This window comes from Chlorocebus sabaeus, chromosome 18 (assembly GCF_047675955.1).
Source record: "Chlorocebus sabaeus isolate Y175 chromosome 18, mChlSab1.0.hap1, whole genome shotgun sequence".
In the NCBI taxonomy this organism is placed as follows: Eukaryota; Metazoa; Chordata; class Mammalia; order Primates; family Cercopithecidae; genus Chlorocebus; species Chlorocebus sabaeus.
Genome location: NC_132921.1, coordinates 45,584,144 through 45,602,500, shown reverse-complemented (window position 1 = coordinate 45,602,500; position 18,357 = coordinate 45,584,144). Strand labels below are relative to the sequence as shown.

Below are 18,357 nucleotides of genomic sequence, written 5' to 3'. Positions count from 1 at the left end.
TTACGTTTATTATAAATCTGAATGTCAAAGAAATCCCCACATGCAGTAGTCAGATGAGGTGGTTTGGAAACCTCTCCAGCACTGCGTGGTCTGCCCTGAATGGAGACTTTCTTCTTCAGGTGCAACAAATGTTCAAGTGGTCAGGGCAATGCCCACTTCCCTCACCAGCTTTAGGGCCCAGAGGGAACCAAGTCTCCCTTCAGCTCTCCACCAGCAGGACTTGCCCCAAACCAAGTGAATAGCTCCTGCCAGCCTGTGCCCATTGAGGCTGCTTCTGGGAAGGGGGACTGAGGCAGGCTCTCCACTGGTCCCAGCTCCTGTTCCTGATGTCACTTCTCCACCTCAGTCCTCTCATCAGGACTGGCACAGGCCTTCCCCATCCAGACCATGCCACGTACCATGTGGAAGCGGACACTCTCCTACTTAGGAAGCTTCATGAGCTCCCAAGAACCCAAAGGAAAGGGAACAAGCTCCTCAGTGGGACGTGTAAGGCCTTACCCATGGGGGTCCCAACTCATGCTAAGTTCAGCCCCCAAGCCCTTCCTGAACTCCAGCCAGTGCTCCCTGATCTCTCCCTCCTCCTTCCCTTTGCCCCTGCTGTCACCTCACTGCAGTGACATCTCCAGCCCCCTCCATCCACCTAGATCCTGCCAATTCCTGCCCAGGCAGTGTGACACTCAGTAAGCAGTCCTGTCTTGAAGCACTCCCAAACCACTCCCAGTTCTACGTTGCAGTCTGGAGTCTCGATCCATTGTCCTCTAATTGCTTGGCATGTACATCTTTTCTCCTCCACAGGAGGGAAGCCCCATGGGCAGCAGGGTTCTCGCCCTCTCCTCACTTCCACCTGTCAAGCAGCACCTAGTGTGGAGTTATGCTCCTGGTGGGTGCTCAGGAAACACTTACTGAACTGAATTACAAACCTTCTCCCAGGCTCTGAGCTGTTCCAGCTGCTGGATGCCAGCTGTCAGTGCTGCTGGGAGAGGCTGAATGCATATTCATTTCAGACCCTCTGTCTCTTGGCCTGGAAGGGCCTCCCGGACCATCTTAATCCATGAGGGTGTCCAGGGCATGACTCTGCCCCTGCTCTCCCTGGTTAGGGTTTTCAATCGTCTGGGCTGTGCTCGCCCGGATTCCAGGGGTGCTGCCCTGTTTCGGTGTGAAGAACGGTGAATAGGGAGTGGAGAGGGAGGTATGACGTAGGTCTCATGTGGGGGATTGTGCAAACCATGAGGACAAATTTAACTAACACCTTTTGTGGGGGCATGAAGGTGGTGATCTTGAGCCCTCCTCTTCCAGCACAGCCAGGCCTTGGCAGGGCCTGCTCCAGCATCCTTATGGACCTGCCCGCCACTCTCACAATGGTTTCCATTCAGTGTGGTGGGGTTTGTTGGTCCCTCCCTGCGGCCAGCCCTACACTAGGCTATCAAACTGGGAGGTTTGCTGCTATGCACCCCATGCTGGCTGCCCTCTAGATCTGGGCAGCCAGGGGCCGCGGATGGATCAGAAGGGGCCAGGTAGGAAGATTCACTTCTTTCTTGGAGACAGAGTCACTGCAGTAAGAGTAGCAGCCATAGAGAGACTGTCATTATGCACATTTCCTGTGTGCAAGAGTAGCAGGATGCTCGGCACTTTGCATGCTTCATGCTATCCATACACAGCCCCTGGATAAAAGAACTATTGGCACCCCAGGGCTGAGATGAGAAAACTGAGGCACAGAGAATTTAAGTGATTAGCCCAAGGTCACACAGCTCAGAGTGGTGGAGCTGGGATTGGAGGCTGGGTTGTTAAATTTAAGGCCTGAGCCTACCCAGTGGCATGGAGGGTTTGGCCTCTAAGGCCTGACGGTCTTCAGAGAAGGGAGAAATTGGGAGGCCTGAAGCAGAGATGAGGATTAGTCCAGGCTAGAGGCTAGGGAATTTGGGACCTAGCCAAACTGGCTGGGGTTGAGGACTGGGACTGGTTCTATGTGGGCATTTATGATGGTTAAGCTAGTAAAACTCAGAAAAAATCATGGGATCTTAACTCGCCCCCAGAACTGATTTGGTCCAATGTTGGAATTACCTGTATTAACCCCTGAACCCTGCGACTCAGACTGCTTGAACATGTCTGTGACCAGAGGCTCACTACCTTGTGAGGCAGCCCAGGCTACTGGCAGAGGCTATGAGGGAGGGCCTCAGGAGTACAGGGCAGCACAGGCCAGCCCGTGCTGTCCCTGGTCCCCTCCTTCCAGGCTCTCAGCCATGCTGAATTTTACCAGGAGGATCAATCTGAGGCAGGCTTTGCACAGAGCACCCCTGCCTCACCCCACACCCCTTTACAAAAGAGGTCCTGCTTCAGTCTCTGAAAATAAAGTTGGTGCCATTGCTGCTGGCCCTAAAAGCTGGCCGACCCACTTTCAGAGGGTGTGAGACCACTGGTGCAACTGTCAAAAAAGTAGGAGTGGGGAACCGCCTGTGGAATGCCTGTGGTGTGGCACAGCTGTCTGCTGGCGTGGCGGCCTTTGAGTCTTCAATATTTAAGCCACACACAAAGGCACAGAAGGGCACAAACTCGAGAAAGACACAGAGGACACAAATACGCTACCTAAGGGTAGCTGAAATTTTATTCCCTTCCCCCTTATGAATCTCACAGAATTGGAAACCCTGTCAGTAGCTGGAATAAACATGCAGAGTTAGCAGTGCTGCATGAAGAAGCTCCTCTGGACCACACCCTAAGACTGCTTTCTCGACAAAGCGTCCTCATGGAAGCATCAGGGTGTGATCTAAGCTGAAGGCAAATGCCGCACGTGTTGTGGGGCGGGGAGGTGGCGGCTGCTGCTCCAGCCAGCTTGCTCTTCTGTAACCCCTGACCGTCTCTACCAGGCTGTGTGAGGGCAGACTCTTCCAGGTCCTACCAATATTATCTGGCCCTTCTTCTTCACCGAAGAAACACAGATTTGTTCATGGAAGACATGTGCATAGTCTTTGGCAAGATATCCTCTTTCCCAGATTTCCTTGCAGCTAGGGTGGCCCTGTGACATAGTTCTGGCCAATGAGACATACTTAGATGTCTCCTGGAGAGGGGGCCTCTTGGAAACCTTTTGCATTCCAGATAGAAGGGACAGAGGCAGCTGGGCCTGCTCTGCTTGATGACAGATGCAATGCCCTCCGACAGCGGTGAGGAGAGGGACTCTGTTATGTTGCTGCTGTTGCATGGTTATGTTGCTGAAGCAACACAAGGCCCCAGACTCTGTGATGTGCAAAAAACCCAAAGCGTTATTTGTCGAGGCCACTGCAGCCAAATGAATTTCTAAGTGGAAGGGTGGCCACTTAGAAATTGCAGTTCAGAGAGGTTAAGTGGCTTCCCAAGGGCACACAGTAAGGCTCCAGGCAGAGCTGGGGATGGAATCAGGCTCTGCCTTCCATTCAGAACAGGACTTCTCTAACGCAGAGGCAGGCTAGGTGTGGGGTGACACCTCGAGGGCCACTGCCCTGCCCCGTAGGGACCCCAGGTGTCTAGCAATCATGCCAGAGTCCTCTGCCAGAAGAGCCTGGTGTGTGGCCTTGGGTGACAGGGACGGTTCCTGCCCTCATGCAGCTCTGGCTTTCTACAGGGTTGGTGCCCTAGGATGAGGAGGAAGGAGCATAGGCTCTGGAGCCAGATCTCTCCATGGTTTTCTGGTCTGAGCAAGCCCCTTTGCCTCAGTTTCCTCTTCTATACAATGGCACTAACAAGGCTTGGTTAAGACCTGGGTGATGCTGTCTTAAATAAATGAGATAATATTTGTGAAGTGTCTGGCTCATAGCGAGTACACAGTGAATGGGAACTGTCATCGGGGTTAGAGAGACAGGATTTTTTGATCTGCTCTCTTATTTGGGATGATGTTGCCAGGCTTGATCTGCAGTAGATGTAGGTGGTGTCCTGCCCATGACTCCTTCTCTTCCCCACCTCAGTGACAGTGGGCTGACTTCCAACTGCCAGCACCAGCACTTCTAGCTCGAGGGCTTCCTCTAACTGTGGAGCCCACTTTGCGCACCCATGCAGTAAACCAGAAAAGCTAGAGAGCAGAAGACCCCTGGGCACATTCTTGGCCACAACCTGGTGGAAATTGGTGCATGAATACCCCAGTTCTCTGGCCCTTTGGGTGGGATGACCCCAAGGAGTATGATTGACATTGGCTCTAGAGTCCCAGTGGGGTTCAGCAACACCCGCAGTGGTAGCTGGTCTGCCTGATAAGACACCCTTATTGATTTCCTCTCTTCCTTGTCTCCACTATTGACCCAATTCCTGGGGTCACCCCCACAAAAAAACTATTTGTGCTCAAATTTGCTTGTCTCGAGTCTGCTTCTGGGAGTGCTCCAATTAAGACAATATCATTTAAAGCCTAACATTAGGCCATTGGTGGTTGAACTTCTTGTGCCCACGAATCTCCCAGGGATCTTGTTAAAGGGTGGTGGGTGCTATCTGAGTGACGTAGCTCAGATGATCTGGAGTAAGCTCAAGACTCTGCATTTCTAACAGACCCTGGTGATGCTGATCTGATGCCCACACTTTAGCCAGGGTTTAGACTTCCGGTGCTGCTGACCTGCAGAGGTTCAGGCAAGGGCAAGTTCAGTGTGGGTTACAGCAACCTAGAGGAGCATCACAGATGAAGGGAGCGTGGGGCTAGGTCCTGATACCCTGGGAGGATTCTGGTGGGTAGGCTGGGAAGAGGCAGGGCCTTTCTAGGGAGCGGGGAAGCTGGGGACTTGCTGGGGCCTGAAGCCATGCCCGGCATGTGCAGGATTTCAGAGCAACTGATCTGCATGGAGTTGATTGGAGCCCGCAGGATGCAAGGGGCTAGAGGCTCTGAAGCATAGCAGTGTGAGAGAAGCCTCCTCCATCTCCAGACACATTTTCCCTGTTCTCCTCCCCAACTCCAGGAGGAAAACTCACACTGCCCTAGCTCCCCAAACCTTCCTCCTGTTACTCATTTCCTGAGTTCCTCTCTCTTTACACACACAACCAACTTCTGTCCTCCCTGCTCCATGGAGTCCTTTCTGGTCATCCTAGCTCTTTTCCGAAAATATAATGGGGCATATAGTCCAAACTGCATACTTGAGCCATTCTATATTTTTATTATCCTCTTAATTATTTCATCTGTGAATTAGGAGTCATAGGACTTTATTGTGGCAAAGGACTCCGAAGGTCATCCCCACTCACATCATTGTTTTGTCATTAATAATACAACTTGGATGATTTATAGCAATTCACAGCATATAAAGGGCTCGCACATGTGATTTTCATGATAGAAATTAGGGAACTCAGACCTGGAAAGATTGGGTGGCTTCCCCAAGTCATCCAGCCGGTTGGTGTCCTCTGCATAGGCTGACAGTGTTCTGAAGGGTGGAGCAGAGCGTTTGGCATCATTTTGCCTCTTCTGTGCTGGGCACAGGGTGGGCCACACCAGGCTCACCGTTAAACACACTGTGCTCCTTCAGCCACCAGAAGAGGATGTCACCTGCATGGCGCCCCCTGGTGGGATCGTGGGAACATACCACAAATGCCTCTGATGAAAAAAAGGGTGCTTGAACCACAGTAAACTTCGGGGCCCTAGAGAGAACTCATCTCCCCTGCACTCCAGCCCTTTCCTCTTTACAACAGCTGTTTTCATGAGGAATTAAAGAATAAAGAACAATACCTTTTTTTTCTATTATCACCCAGGCTTGCCCATTTTTGATGGAATGTGGCAGCCCACAGTTCCGGATCCCTGCAGGTCAACAACAAAGGCATGTTGTCCTTCTGCACGCCCACACACATGCGCCCCAGCAGAAACCCTCCAATCCTAAAACACATCCATCCCGAAGCAGGAGCTCACACAGACATTCTGTTTCTCAGCCTCGTTTTCTGGCGAAAGGTCAACAAACCTTTTGGAGCCTCACACGGACCTCACGCAGGCACAGCCCTCGCGGCAGCCTCACATTCCCGCTCCGGTGGACACACACCTCGCTCCACACACGCCCACACTCACACCTGCGCCGGCGGCGACTGCTGGGGCCAAAGCACCTTCCACACAGCACTTCCTTTCTACATCCATGACCAGAGAGTGAGGCTTTCTCCTCTTTCCAAATGTACCCCCGCAGGGTGAGCTAGGCTGAAGACTTTCTGGAGGGGCATGGAGGTGATATGGCTGGAATGGGAGCTGCCAGAATGATCTGTTGGTGCCTCTGGAAATGCCAAGGCCAGCAAGGTTGCTCAGCAGAGGGGGAGCTGCCTCCCTCCCACCCATCCTTGCTCTGGGCCAGTCCCAGGCACAGGCGCAGAAACAGGAAAGCAGGTACAGGCTGGGAATCCAAGATGGGAACTGTGGAGTTAACGGAGCAGCCTGGGCCCCAAGAGCAGTGCTGGGTGCGGATGGGGATGGATTGGAAAGCTCCCGGAGCGGGGCAGAGAGTCTGTTCAGAGGAAGTGATGTTGGATTTGGGCCTCCAAGGGTGAATGGAGACTCTCCAGGCAGAGGAAATGATATGGAAATAGAGGAGCTTGCAGGAAGGCAATGTGCACCTGGAGGGTTTGTGGCCAGGATGTTGTCTGCCCTGGCTGAATCTTATGGGTGACAGAAGCCCTGGGTGGTTTGCAGGTGGTGGGACCTTTATCTTCCAATGACACCCTTGGCCAGCCTCTGAAGAATGCATCAGAGTGGTGAGGGCCTGGAAGCAGAATGCCACCGTGGTGGTGTGGGCTTCTCCAGGGCATGTTGGCTTATCCTGCCATCTCTCTCATCTGAACTCCTGGGCACTTCCCATCACTACCGTTTTTGGGGCCCCTAAGGATATTTTCTGGATCATGAGCTGTCTTCACACTTGCCTCCCAAACCAGATTATAAACTCCTTCTGCAACAGGCCGTGTCTTACTTATTTTTGTCTGATGCCAGACACCCTGCCTCCCACAACCAAACTCCGCAGGGGGCAGGCTATCTGTAAATGCTGCTGCCGCTGACTTGGGTGATGGCAACCGTGATCCAAGCCACACTAGGGCAGTGTGAAAATTGCAAAATGCCTGTCTGGTGTCCTTAGAATGAGACCTGAGCAGAGGGCAGGGGTGGGAGTACCATCAGGAATCCAGCCCCAGCCCTGGGGGGCAGGCAGTCTGGATGCTCTGCATCAGGGAGAGACATACCTGACCCACGCTTTATTACACTTGTCACCAATGGCCTCGGGTAGTGGAGAGCAGGAGACACTGTCGTCCTCGCTCTCCCCCCTCCTCTCGTGTCCCTGTTGTTTTAAGTAATGTGAGTAATGCTGAGCTCATTATTCTTAGAAATATAAAGAATGTCAGAGCCGGAAGGGGCTTGAGAGGCAACCTGGCCCACCACCTCCTTCACAGTCTAGATGGTGTGTCCAGGGAGGGTCCGAGCTCATTGCTCTGCCCAGGCCACGTGGCTTGTTGGTGGCAGGCTGGACCTGGCCCAGGTTCCCTCTGTTCATTATCTCATGTGCCCTCTTGTTTGTTTATTTCCTTCAAATCATGTATGATGACTGCAGGCACAGAGGTTCTCTGGTTCTTTCAGATAAACTTGTTAGGAAGCCTTTCTGGGAACAGTCCATGGAAGGTCTGGACTCTGTCATGGGGGCCACTGAGAAGATGAGGCCCCTGTGAGAGCCAAGAGCCACTTGCTTGAAAAATGGGGAACCCTCAGAACAGTGGTTGGGGCAGGGAAGGAGAAAGTGGAGTCTAGGAGGGAAGACTATGGGCACATCCCCAGGGAGAAGGAGGACTTTGAGATGTCTCTATGGGGAGGAGATTGAAAAGATTTGGCATGAATACAGTGGGACATGGGGCTGGGCTGAGAGCTAATGTTGAAGAGAAGAGGCAAGTTTCAAAGGCATCACAGATGTAGCCCCTATGCCCTCAGTACTTGGATGTAAAGCACTTCGGACTTCCCTCTTGGAACCTTGGTGTTCCCTTCTGTATAATGGGCCCAGGCTGGTGTCCTGTGGTGAAGATCCTGTTTGGCTGGAAAGCCTGGCTAGGGCCCATGCCTGCCAAGCCTGTTTGCTGTTGGGGTGGGGGCCCTTATGAAGGTATGGGCTAGAGAAATGCCCCACATGAGCGGGTCTCAAGGCCTGGGTTCTGGCCCCAACTCCGTTATAACAAAGTCTCCATTCACCTAACCCAGGAGAGAGCTGAGCTGGAGTTGGTGCCGAAACTGCTAAGCCCTTGGGTCAAGTCTGCCCTGCAGATATGAGTGCATGTGAATGGCAGGCGACAAATGATCCTTAATGCCCGGAGGTGGGCTCTGCCCTCTGCTCCTGCCCTACTACTCCCCCTACCCTGTGCTTACACCATTGGAGCTTTTGCCTCTTCACAAGTCCTCCCTCTTGTAACACTCTAAGGACCTTTGGGCTTGTTCCCTGAATGAATGAGAACCAGCGAGTAAGGGAGGAACGCTTTGCCCCAGGGCCTCACTGTCCCACCTTCTACCTGCCCTAGGCCCGGGATGGGGTTTCTTTACCTTGGCATTGTTGACACTTGGGGCCAGATCATGTTTTGCTGTGGGACTGTCCTGTACATTGTAGGATATTCAGCAGCAGCCCTGGCCCCTACCCACTAGATGCCAGTAGCATCTCCAGACAATGTCAAATGTACCCTGCAGGGCAAAATTGAGAACCACTGCCCTAAAAGGACAGATGAATACTTCTTTTTGGGGAATATGAGAAAGAAGAAAGATATATCATCCATTCTCCCAAGAGAGAAAGAAGAAAACATGAATCCAGGTGAGATACAGAGGAAAGGCTGGGGGACCCCCATGACTCAGACACTATTGTGGGCCTTTATCCTCCCTACTGTGGAAGAGCCACAGGGCAGCCCCTTTCTCAGTGTTATGGGTTGAACTGTGTTCCCCTCACAAGATGCTGAAGTCCTAACCCCAGGACCTATGAAAGTGACCTTCTTTGAAATAGGGTCTTTGCAGATGATCAAGTTAAGACGAGGTCATTAGTGCAATCACTGCTGTCTTCATAAAAAGGAGAAGTCTGGACACAGACAGTGTACACTGGGAAGGTGACACAAAGACACAGAGGGAACACCGTCTACAACCAAGGAATGCCTGAGGCTCCCAGAAGTGAGGAGAGAGGGCTGGAACTGATTCTCCCTCACAGCCCTCAGAAAGAACCAACTCTGCCAACACCTTGATTTCGGACTGCCAGCCTCCAGAACTGTGAGACAATACATTTTTGTTGTTTAAACCACCCAATTTGTGGTACTTTGTTGCAGTAGTCCCATGCTAATACACTCAGCAAGAGGAAGGACAACAGGACCGGGGAACTGGAAGAGTGTGTGGATCTGGCTGAGATGATCTCTGCAGAGACACAGAAGGTAGCAGGGGGAGATGCAGGTGCTGACGGGACCCAGACTCACTGTTCAGAGACAAAAACCAACACTGTGCCTATAGGACAGACAAGTGGAAACACATCCCATTTCTAAAATGAAAAGCTTTGATTGCACCAATCACTAGAAGTTGTAAAACTACCCCGAAGAATTAACAACCTCCATACATGCTAACTACATCCATCATAAATTCGTCTTTAGTTTCTGTTATCATATCACTGTCTCTGGGGACCCCTGTCTTGTCATCATTTGCCCTTTATAATTTATTCATCTTGTTCTTGCCTGCATCCTTTCTACTTATCATTCATCTTTACAGTTGTACATAAAATTAGATGGATCCCACAATGGCAGGACTGTCAGGAAGGGAGATGGGCCTTGCCAGGGAAGCCCCCATATGGTGACGGGGGCCCCACCAGAGCCTCCTATGGGTGTCAGGGTTGAGGTGGGTGGGCCAAAGTTGAAAGAGGGAGGGAGGAGAGAGAAAGGAGAGACGAAGTGTGAAGGATAAAAGAAGAAAGTGTTGGTGAGAGAGATAGAGGAAAATGTGCAGAGGGAGAGAAGAGAGGAGAAAATGGGGGCACAAAGAGAAGAGAGAAAAAGAAAAAGAGAAAGAAAGGAGGAGAAAATGGGATTAAGAAAGAGAAAAGTGAGAGGAAGGCATAGAATGGAGAGACACTCTGAGATAGTGGTGCTAGAAATCTAACTGAGCTCTTTTAAAAATAATTTTCCCACTTTAACATCTTTCCTGGTAAACTCAAAGGTCACATTGAATTTCCATGGAGGTGACCCATCCTGAGTCGCAGTGACCTGAGTCGGGAGGTGCGATGGCGGGACTCTGCATGTCTGCCGGGCTGACATGAGGGGAGGGGAAGGGGGAGACAGCAGGGAGGAGTGTGTTAGTTTGCTTTGTATTCCAGGGTTGTTGGAGTGAGGACACAAAAGCCAATCTTTAACTAGTGAGTTGGAACTTTAATGTTTACCAAGCAGATACAGCTCCCACTTCCCTCACCCCCATCCCCGGCCAGCTCTAATTCCCATTGCTTCCTGGCCTCCTACTGACTGGACCCAGCTCTTTCCCTGCCAGCCCTGGTGAGAAGCCCTTTCTGCTACCAAAGGAACAAAGTGCTGGCCACAGTTTGTCATAGCACCTGGTTTTCTCTCATCTGAGCATCTCCCTTGAGACCCTGTATTCCCAACTTTGGAAACAGAAGGGCTCTTCCTGGAAGACAATTTCCCATAAAGTCCCAATGGCTGGAGGAGCTGTGACAAAGCATCACGGGTCGATTTTAAGGAAGAGATTTCTTTCAAGAGGCTTCCTGTGCATACTGTGGCTCCAGGTGGTTCTCAGAGTGGGTCTCTGCTGCCCCGTGTGAGTCGCCTGACTCCGGGCCTGTCGTGTGTACCTCGACTCTGGGCAGTTTCTTGGACTGGTGCTCCCATCTGACTCAGTTTACTCCCACCCTGCCCATATCCTGAATGAAAACTTTGAGTCACTCCTCCACTCCATGGTCATCCTGGTTCTCTCTAAATTCCTAAAGCAACTGGTGGCACTGGTAGAGGCAGGTATCCTGGGCTTTGGTAGCAGACTCACTGCTGGTTGTGGCTTGGCCACCTACCAATTTTGTGACCTTGGGCAAACCTCAATCTCCTCCTCTGTGGGGGATAATCATGACATCTTCATAGGGTGGTTGTGAAGATAAAATGAGGCAATGTAGGTAAAGTGCTTGGCATCATGCCTGTCGTATAGTAAGTGCTTAAAAATATTGTGATTATTGAACAATTGTCCACACTATCCATTTTATAATAACATGTGCTGCCTTGTATTGTTGACGATGTAGATATTTTTGTGCGTGTGGCTTCCATCCCCAACTTGGTGGGCAATTCCAAGCGGGGAGGTGGATGTGGTTTTCTTATCTCTGTATTTTACAGAACGTCTGGCACACAGGACATACTTGTTGATGGATTGAGAAACTGCCCTATGTTGACGGTCCCCTGTGGATAGTGAAACAAATTTTGTGACTAGAGGGGCATGGGCATGAAAAGAACAGGAAGCCAGGAAAGAGTGAGATCGAGAGTATGAGGGAGAGAGAGGCAGAGAGATTAGAAAAAAACTCTGCCTGGATTCTGGCAGAAGGCAGTGCTCAAAAAGACCCAGATGAAGCTTCATAGTTTAATAATCTAATTCTACTAGAAACATGCCAAACTCAAAAATAATAATCCATTTGTGACACTGGTCCAGGGATGACTCCATCAGCCATCAGAGGGCTCTGCTTAGGCTGGTTCCCAGGGATACTGGGAATCACGTATCACTGATTTGTAAGAACAGCCACTGTGGTCTGGTTTCTGAGCTTCCACTGATCCCAAGAGAAATGTCAGCTTCCCTTTTCAGGCCCCCAATGAAGACATGTGCTAGGGGTGCCTCTAGTTCTGTCTCTGTCATTTTGTTATTGTTGCTCATGGTGATGGTGGTGGTGTGTGTGTATGACAGCAATGGGATTATTTTTCTTGCTGGCAACAGGATGCAAGCTCCGTAACTTGCTAGAAACAGCATAGGCTGCCTGTACTATCTTTTCTCCTTTTTCTCTCCTTAGTGAGAAAGTGGAGGGCTGATTTTAATGGATTGATTTTAATGGATTTTGAAGTCTGGAAAAGTGCCTAAATTGCTGAGGTTACTAGTTTTCCAGGTTCCTTTTTTTTTTTTTCCAATTTCATTCTCCTTAGTCAGACATAAAGTGTGCTTGCTGGGGCACCTAGTGTGGCCACCCCAGACAAGGAGAGGTCCCCCTCTGCCTCTCACCCAAACAGACAGCCATGAACACAGTGTCAGCTGGCAGGAGCACCTATTATTTGGTTGGGTGAGAGCATTTGGCTTGGTCCCGTCCCTGCATTTTCTAGTGGCACACTTTCTCTGATCTCAAAGGAGAGAACCAACCAACAGCAAAAACACCAGATCTGCTTTCTGGAATCAAAACAACTCCACTTTAAAGAATAATTTTACTTGGTCATTTTGTATTTCATTCGTCTGCATGTAGGTTTGTGTGGAGACAATGTGCCCTCGGAACTGCGAGCTGCAATCTGGTCTTTTATTCCCGCCCCTCCCTCCAGTGGGCTGTGCCTGCCCCGAGAATTGTTTGATGAGGTTTTTGAGGCCATGAGTCTCCCTGTGAAGCCTTTGAAGAAGGGACGGTGTTTGAGGGGACTCTAGGCTATGTTTCAGCTCTGCTGTTGGGCTCTATCTATCTTCCCCCTTCCCCATCCCAACATACATTCACGTTTCTTTTTGCCCTTTCCCTCAAACTTACTCAACTTGTCTTTGTGATTTCAGAAAAATGCCACTGGATCTCCTAGTATGAAGGATTAGCACAGATTATGGGGAATAGTGTTAATTATCGGTGGAAGGGGGGCTGGCGCGTCGTTCCAACGTGCTCCTGATTTCCCCTGGGCTTTTCTGCCTGGTAATAAGCCTTCTTTAATCTGGCAGGCCCCTTGGTGAAATCAGCACCACGGACAGTGATATTGATTGCTTCTGAGAAACCATCACAGCTGCTCAACCAAATTACCTTTGATATGTGACCTTTAATGTAATTACTGCAACATCAAAGTATTTCTATAAATTATTAAAGAACTAATACACTCCATCATTTAGCTATTCTATTATATGTAAAATAAACAACCACAAGTTAATGTTAGATCCTCAACAATCCACACTTGCTACTGAAATACTCCCAGTTCCCAGCCTCACCCCTTTCAAAATCCTAAACCTCCCCCTCCCACCTTCTGTCTGTCTGTTTCCACATCTGATTCCGGCTTTTAGCCATCATGAAACTCCCCAGCAATCTCTCTCAAGCTGATGAAGGGCCTCCCATAACAATGTGGTATTTTCTATTCCATTTGGGTGGCTCTAAAATATCTATCACAATCTCCCCCAAAACAAAGTACCATAAACACTTTATTAATCAGCACAAACCTTCCTCAGAAGCCTTTGATTATCCTACAATATGGCTTTATGCTTCACACATAACATGGGGCGATGTGGAGCATATTTCTGCCATCTTACAGAGGGCACCCAGAAAGTAATTACTATAATATATGTGCATGTAGCCGCGCCACTGAAAAAACAACTGGGGAACGGCCACCCTGCCAGAGCTGGGCTTCACACAAAATCTGTGCGGTGCTCCATTTCCATATATTTGCATCTGTGGGTATGTTATTAAGATGACTCAGCCCCGTGCTTTGCAATCACAAATACCAAAATACAATACAAAGACTGTCTTAATGGAAGGAAGGCCCTGTGTAATTCAGCACTCCCCACCCCTAAACGAGTAAAGAAAGATCTTTGATGCAAAGGAAGGCTGCCCCCGCCCGGAGTTGCATTTTCTCTCCGTCTACCTGGTTAACCTTTCCCGCTGTGGGGTAGAAATGGAAACGTGTGTTTACATACGGTTGGCTTGGTAAGAATGTAAACATGCATGTGTAAGCATGGGTGTGCATACTTATAGAACACACGTGCTTCCCTGCAGTGTCCATTGTATAAGCGTCAACACTATATTTAGAAATTCTTTAAATTATGCCCACAAACACACATCTTTCCATTTATCTTTAGATACTCAGCAGCCGTATATCTCTCCCCCCTCACCACCGCCCCATCTCTCTGAACCCACAGGAGAGACCGCGCAGACCCTTGACCCAAAGAACACTTCTTATTTTATGGTGATGAACTAGCCTCGATAATAGCCATGGCTGATATCACACCCAGTTAGGGGGGCCATAAATAATTCTCTTCTCCCCCGCACAGAAGCTATAAACCAGGGCCGAGGCGCGATAGTTTATCAAAGACGAGGGCTGGCTCCTTAAATAAACCGCGGTGATCTCACTCGCAGCGCCCCCTCCCACGCCGCCCCCCAGTCACCCCGCCCAGAGCGGACGGCGTCGACTCGATGGGCTGACTCGATCGCGCACGCGGCCCGCAGGCCCGGCGGAGGCAGCTCCCGGCTCCGGTCGGTGCTCCGGGACGCGCCGCTCCCCCGCCCCGCGCCGCTCCCCCGCCCCGCGCCGCTCCCCCGCCCCAGACTGCCCGCGCAGGAACGGCGTCCAGGCTCCACCTTCAAGGCCACGGCCAAGTGGGGTCCCTGCCCCGATCCCGTCGGGCCCGGACGGCCGAGAGCCCGGCGATTTGGGGGGCGCGCGGGCTCCCGAGCGCAGGCAGGCGGCGGGCGCCCTAACGCTCTCTCCCCACGCGCCGCGCGGCCGCCCGGCCTCCCGAAGTCGCCCCCTATCGGCGCGTCGGCCGCTTGCGCCGCGGCGGGCGCCACTTACCCCGGGCAGAGTCTTCTGCTCGTGCAGCGCGCTCTGGGCCTTCAGCGCTGACTCACGCTCGCAGTAGGTGAGGAAGGCGCAGCCTGGGGAGGGAAGCAAGCGCCGAGAAGGGTCAGTGGGGAGCCCCCGAGCCCGCCGACGCGCCCTGCCGCCCGCCTTCCAGGCTCCCGCCCCTCCCTGCCGCTCGGTCCCTGTCCCCACCTCTCTTTCTCTCTCGTGCACTCTTCTTGGAGCTTCTCTGCCTCTCCGTGTTCCCGGCTGTCTGCTTCTCCTACCTCCCTTTGCTTTTCTATTTTTCTCCCTCCGCGGAGTCTCCCCACCCTGCATCTTCCCCCCACTACACCCCCCTCTCCCTACGGTTCTCTCCCTACCCGGTCCCCTGGTGCCTCAGACCTCTCTGCCCTGTTTCAGCGTCAGCCCCTACGCTTCCTAGAAGGGGCAGCTTCCACCCCTCACCCCCAGCACCTCTAGCCACACTTGACCATGGACTCTCCTTCTGGCCGGTAGGAGTGCTGGGCGCTGCTACCTCGGGGATGGTGGAGGGCTCCTCTAAGCCTTCCAAATAAAGGCTCAGTCTGTAAGGAGTACCCCAAGCCAGGCCCTCCTAATAAAATAAACGTACCCTGTGTCCCTTGTCCCAACCTCTGTTGTCTAATTTGCAGTGGCAGGTGGTCTTCACACCCCTCCAAGTCATAGGGCTTCTAGGGCATATCCAGGCCACCGAGGCACAGCGCTACATCACCCTTGCTCTGCCTTTAATTCCCTGGGTGACCTTAACAAATCACATCCTCTTTCTGGCCTCAGTCTCCCCACCTGTGAACTGAGAAGGCTCAGTCTAGCTCTCCCGCTGAGTAATTCTAATTGGGCCACACCCCACCCCGTCGACAGGGAATCTGGATTTGACGGAGCAATATACTCAAGGGGTGACTTTTCAGTGCTGTCCTTTAGGTGTGGTGACAAGGCCAAGAGAGCGGGGATGGGGGAGTCTTTCTGGGAGTTCTCATAAGCTGCCCAGCGTGCCCAGTGTCAGGCCTTCTTCCTCTGCCTGCAGATGTGGCTAAAGGTGGCTTGGGAGGCCTGCAAGGCTCAAAACCATGGGGAAAACTCAAAAGCTCACTATGGCGAAAGCAGGCTTGAGTGTTCTGGGGAACAGTCACCTCAGACCTTTTCAAGCCACCCATGGCCCCAGAGAAGGCACCCTGTGGAATCGTTGCCTCTCTTGTTCCTCGCTCTCTCTTACGTGGTCTTATCCAAGGCCACATCCCCAACAACCTGTGCTCCCTTCTGCCCCCCATTCGTCTGCTCTCACCACCTCCTCACCTGGTATGCCCTTTTCCCCCATGTTCACTTCTCCCAAACCCGTCGATCGTCCAAGAATCTGATCAAATTCTACCTACTCCAGGCAGCCCTCCTTGGCTGGTCTAGTCCGTCCCCAGCCAATCTCCACAGCCAGCCATTTGGTCATTGCCATGGCCATTTATTTCCTGAGTTCTCACTCTGTGCCAGGCTCTGTGCCAGACCTCGTGGCCCAGGCCCTCCTCTCATGAGGCCCACAGGCTGCTGGTGCCAGTCTGGTACCTACGCCAGCCCTTGTGACCAGGCATGCTTTAGACTCTGGTTGCCGGGCACAGAATGCTCCTGGTGTCCTCTGCAGCTCCTGACTCCTCCACCATCCAGCCTGCACCCATTGAAAACCCTTTTCCTCCCCTTCCAATGTAGAAATTCCTCCTGCCTCCCTTCCCTTTCTGGCTTCAGAGAGGAGGTGGAAAGGGAATGTATTTGTGAAAGGAACGGAGATGAAAGAAGGAAGCAGGGAGAAAAGCCTGGGAGACAGAAACTCTCGGTTCCCAGTGCCCCCTCTGCCTTCCCCACCTCCCAACTCCTGCCCCAGGCTTGGAGAAGCGTCAGAGAAGCCTCTCTCCCACTCTGTCTCATCTCTCCCTTCCTCCAGACACCAGATCGCCCCTCCTCCCTCTCCCGTCCTCCTCCTTCCTGGTCACTGGCAGACGGTTATTGATGGAGACACCCGGGGACTGAAATGAATAGCGGTCAGAGGCCCCCGTGACGTCGTCCCTCGTGCTGCCGCCTGCTTCTCCCGGGGGCGTCTTTCCTCCCGTCCCCTTGTTGGCCTTGTCCTCTGCCTGCAACCAGGAGGTGGCCACTGCCTCTGCTGCACGCAGGCAAGCCAGCTTGGGACAAGGTCAGGGGCAGGTTTGGAGGGAGGAGGATAAGGGGAGGGAGGAAGAGGAGGAGGAGTAGGAGGAGGAAATGACCATATTGTTTCCATGGCCCAAGATAATAAGAAAAGGATTCCAGAGGAAAAAGAATCTGTTGCTTTTGTCCATCTTCCAGGAATTTCTGCCACGGTTTTTGAGAGAGCTCACAACTTTGTTGTGAACGAGAATCTTTCAGGATTCTCCAGACCTTGGGTGACCTCCCCCTGCCGTCTCCACCCCCTGAATTTATCTCCTTCCGGTCTTCCCCCCCCACTCACCGGCCCCCTCACTACTTCTCAGCCCGCTAGGCTCACTCTGCCTTAGGGTCTTTGCACTGGTCTTTCCTCTGCCCAGAAAGGCTCCCCGACCCCACACCTGCTATCAGCATGGTGTGCTCCTTCCCTTCCCTCTGGTTTCTGCTCAAATGAGACCTCCTCAGAGACACTTCTCTTGACCACCCCATTTGACATAGCCCTGCGCTCACACAGACCCGGACTCCTTGTCCCATTGCGTTTTCTGTTTGGCACCCATCACTCCCTGACAGAGTCACATATATTTGCTCATTGATGGGCAGGCTCCCCGTGCTCAGATGAGGTTAGGAACCTGGTTTTGTTCTGTTTCTACTTGGTTCTCAGTGCCCAGCATATGGGTGCAGGCTAATATGTATTCCTTGAAAGTACTGAATGCCAGAACACCTCAGCTAATTTGGTGGGGGCAATAGGCACAGAAATGGTGCTCAGAGGCTACTGAGAGCTGTCCAAGATCTGTGGACACTGAGGCACACTGGACTTCCATAGTGGTGGCAGGGCCAGAGGTCGCCCGAGGGTTGATAGGCGGGTTCCTGATGGGAGGGTTTTTGCCCCAAGAGCTCCCAGGAGCCTGTTGAACCTGACAGTGCACTCTCACATGCTTCCCCCTTCACCCCCAAGTTGATCCCAGGAAAGGCTGATAAACAACTGCAGCTCCTGATTCCTCCACCATCCAGCCTGCACCCAATGAAAACCCCTTTCCTCCCCTTCCAGTGTAGAAATTCCTCCTGCCTCCCTTCCCTTTTCGGGTTCAGAGAGGAGGTGGAAAAGGAATGTATTTGTGAAAGGATCAGAGATGAAAGAAGGAAGCAGAGAGAGAAGCCCAGGAGAGCCCCTTCCCAGGCAGGGCCCACCTCAGTTTCCTCATGTGTAAAATGGGAAAAGTAATGGCCCTCAGAAGCTTGTGCGGAGACCTACTTGCCAGTGAGTATGAACAGCCTCTGCAGGCTTCACTAAGTGCAGGCTGCAGTGTCAATATCAGTTCACTATTGTGAAGCAGGGGCTGGAGAGGTGCTGAAGCCCCTTCCTTCTCTCCCTCTGCACCTCTGTGAGGCGGGAGTGGTTGGACACAGAGGCTGACTGGGCAGTCCCACCCCGGGCCCTTCCCAGTCCATCTCCAGCCTGTCTGATGCAGCGGCTGACACGCCAGCACGGCAGATTAGTCGGCT

At 52.1% G+C, this 18,357-nt stretch overlaps 1 protein-coding gene across 43 annotated transcripts in view; it reads right to left on the bottom strand.

The window, feature by feature from the left end:
• CELF4 (CUGBP Elav-like family member 4) overlaps positions 1-18,357 on the bottom strand; it is a 318,992-nt gene that overhangs the window by 224,616 nt on the left and 76,019 nt on the right. For all 43 annotated transcript variants that reach the window (XM_073006366.1, XM_037982942.2, XM_007974213.3 and 40 more), the window contains exon 2: positions 14,665-14,747. In XM_073006366.1, coding sequence (XP_072862467.1) covers positions 14,665-14,747 — 83 coding nt within the window. The remainder of the gene's footprint in view (positions 1-14,664; positions 14,748-18,357) is intronic.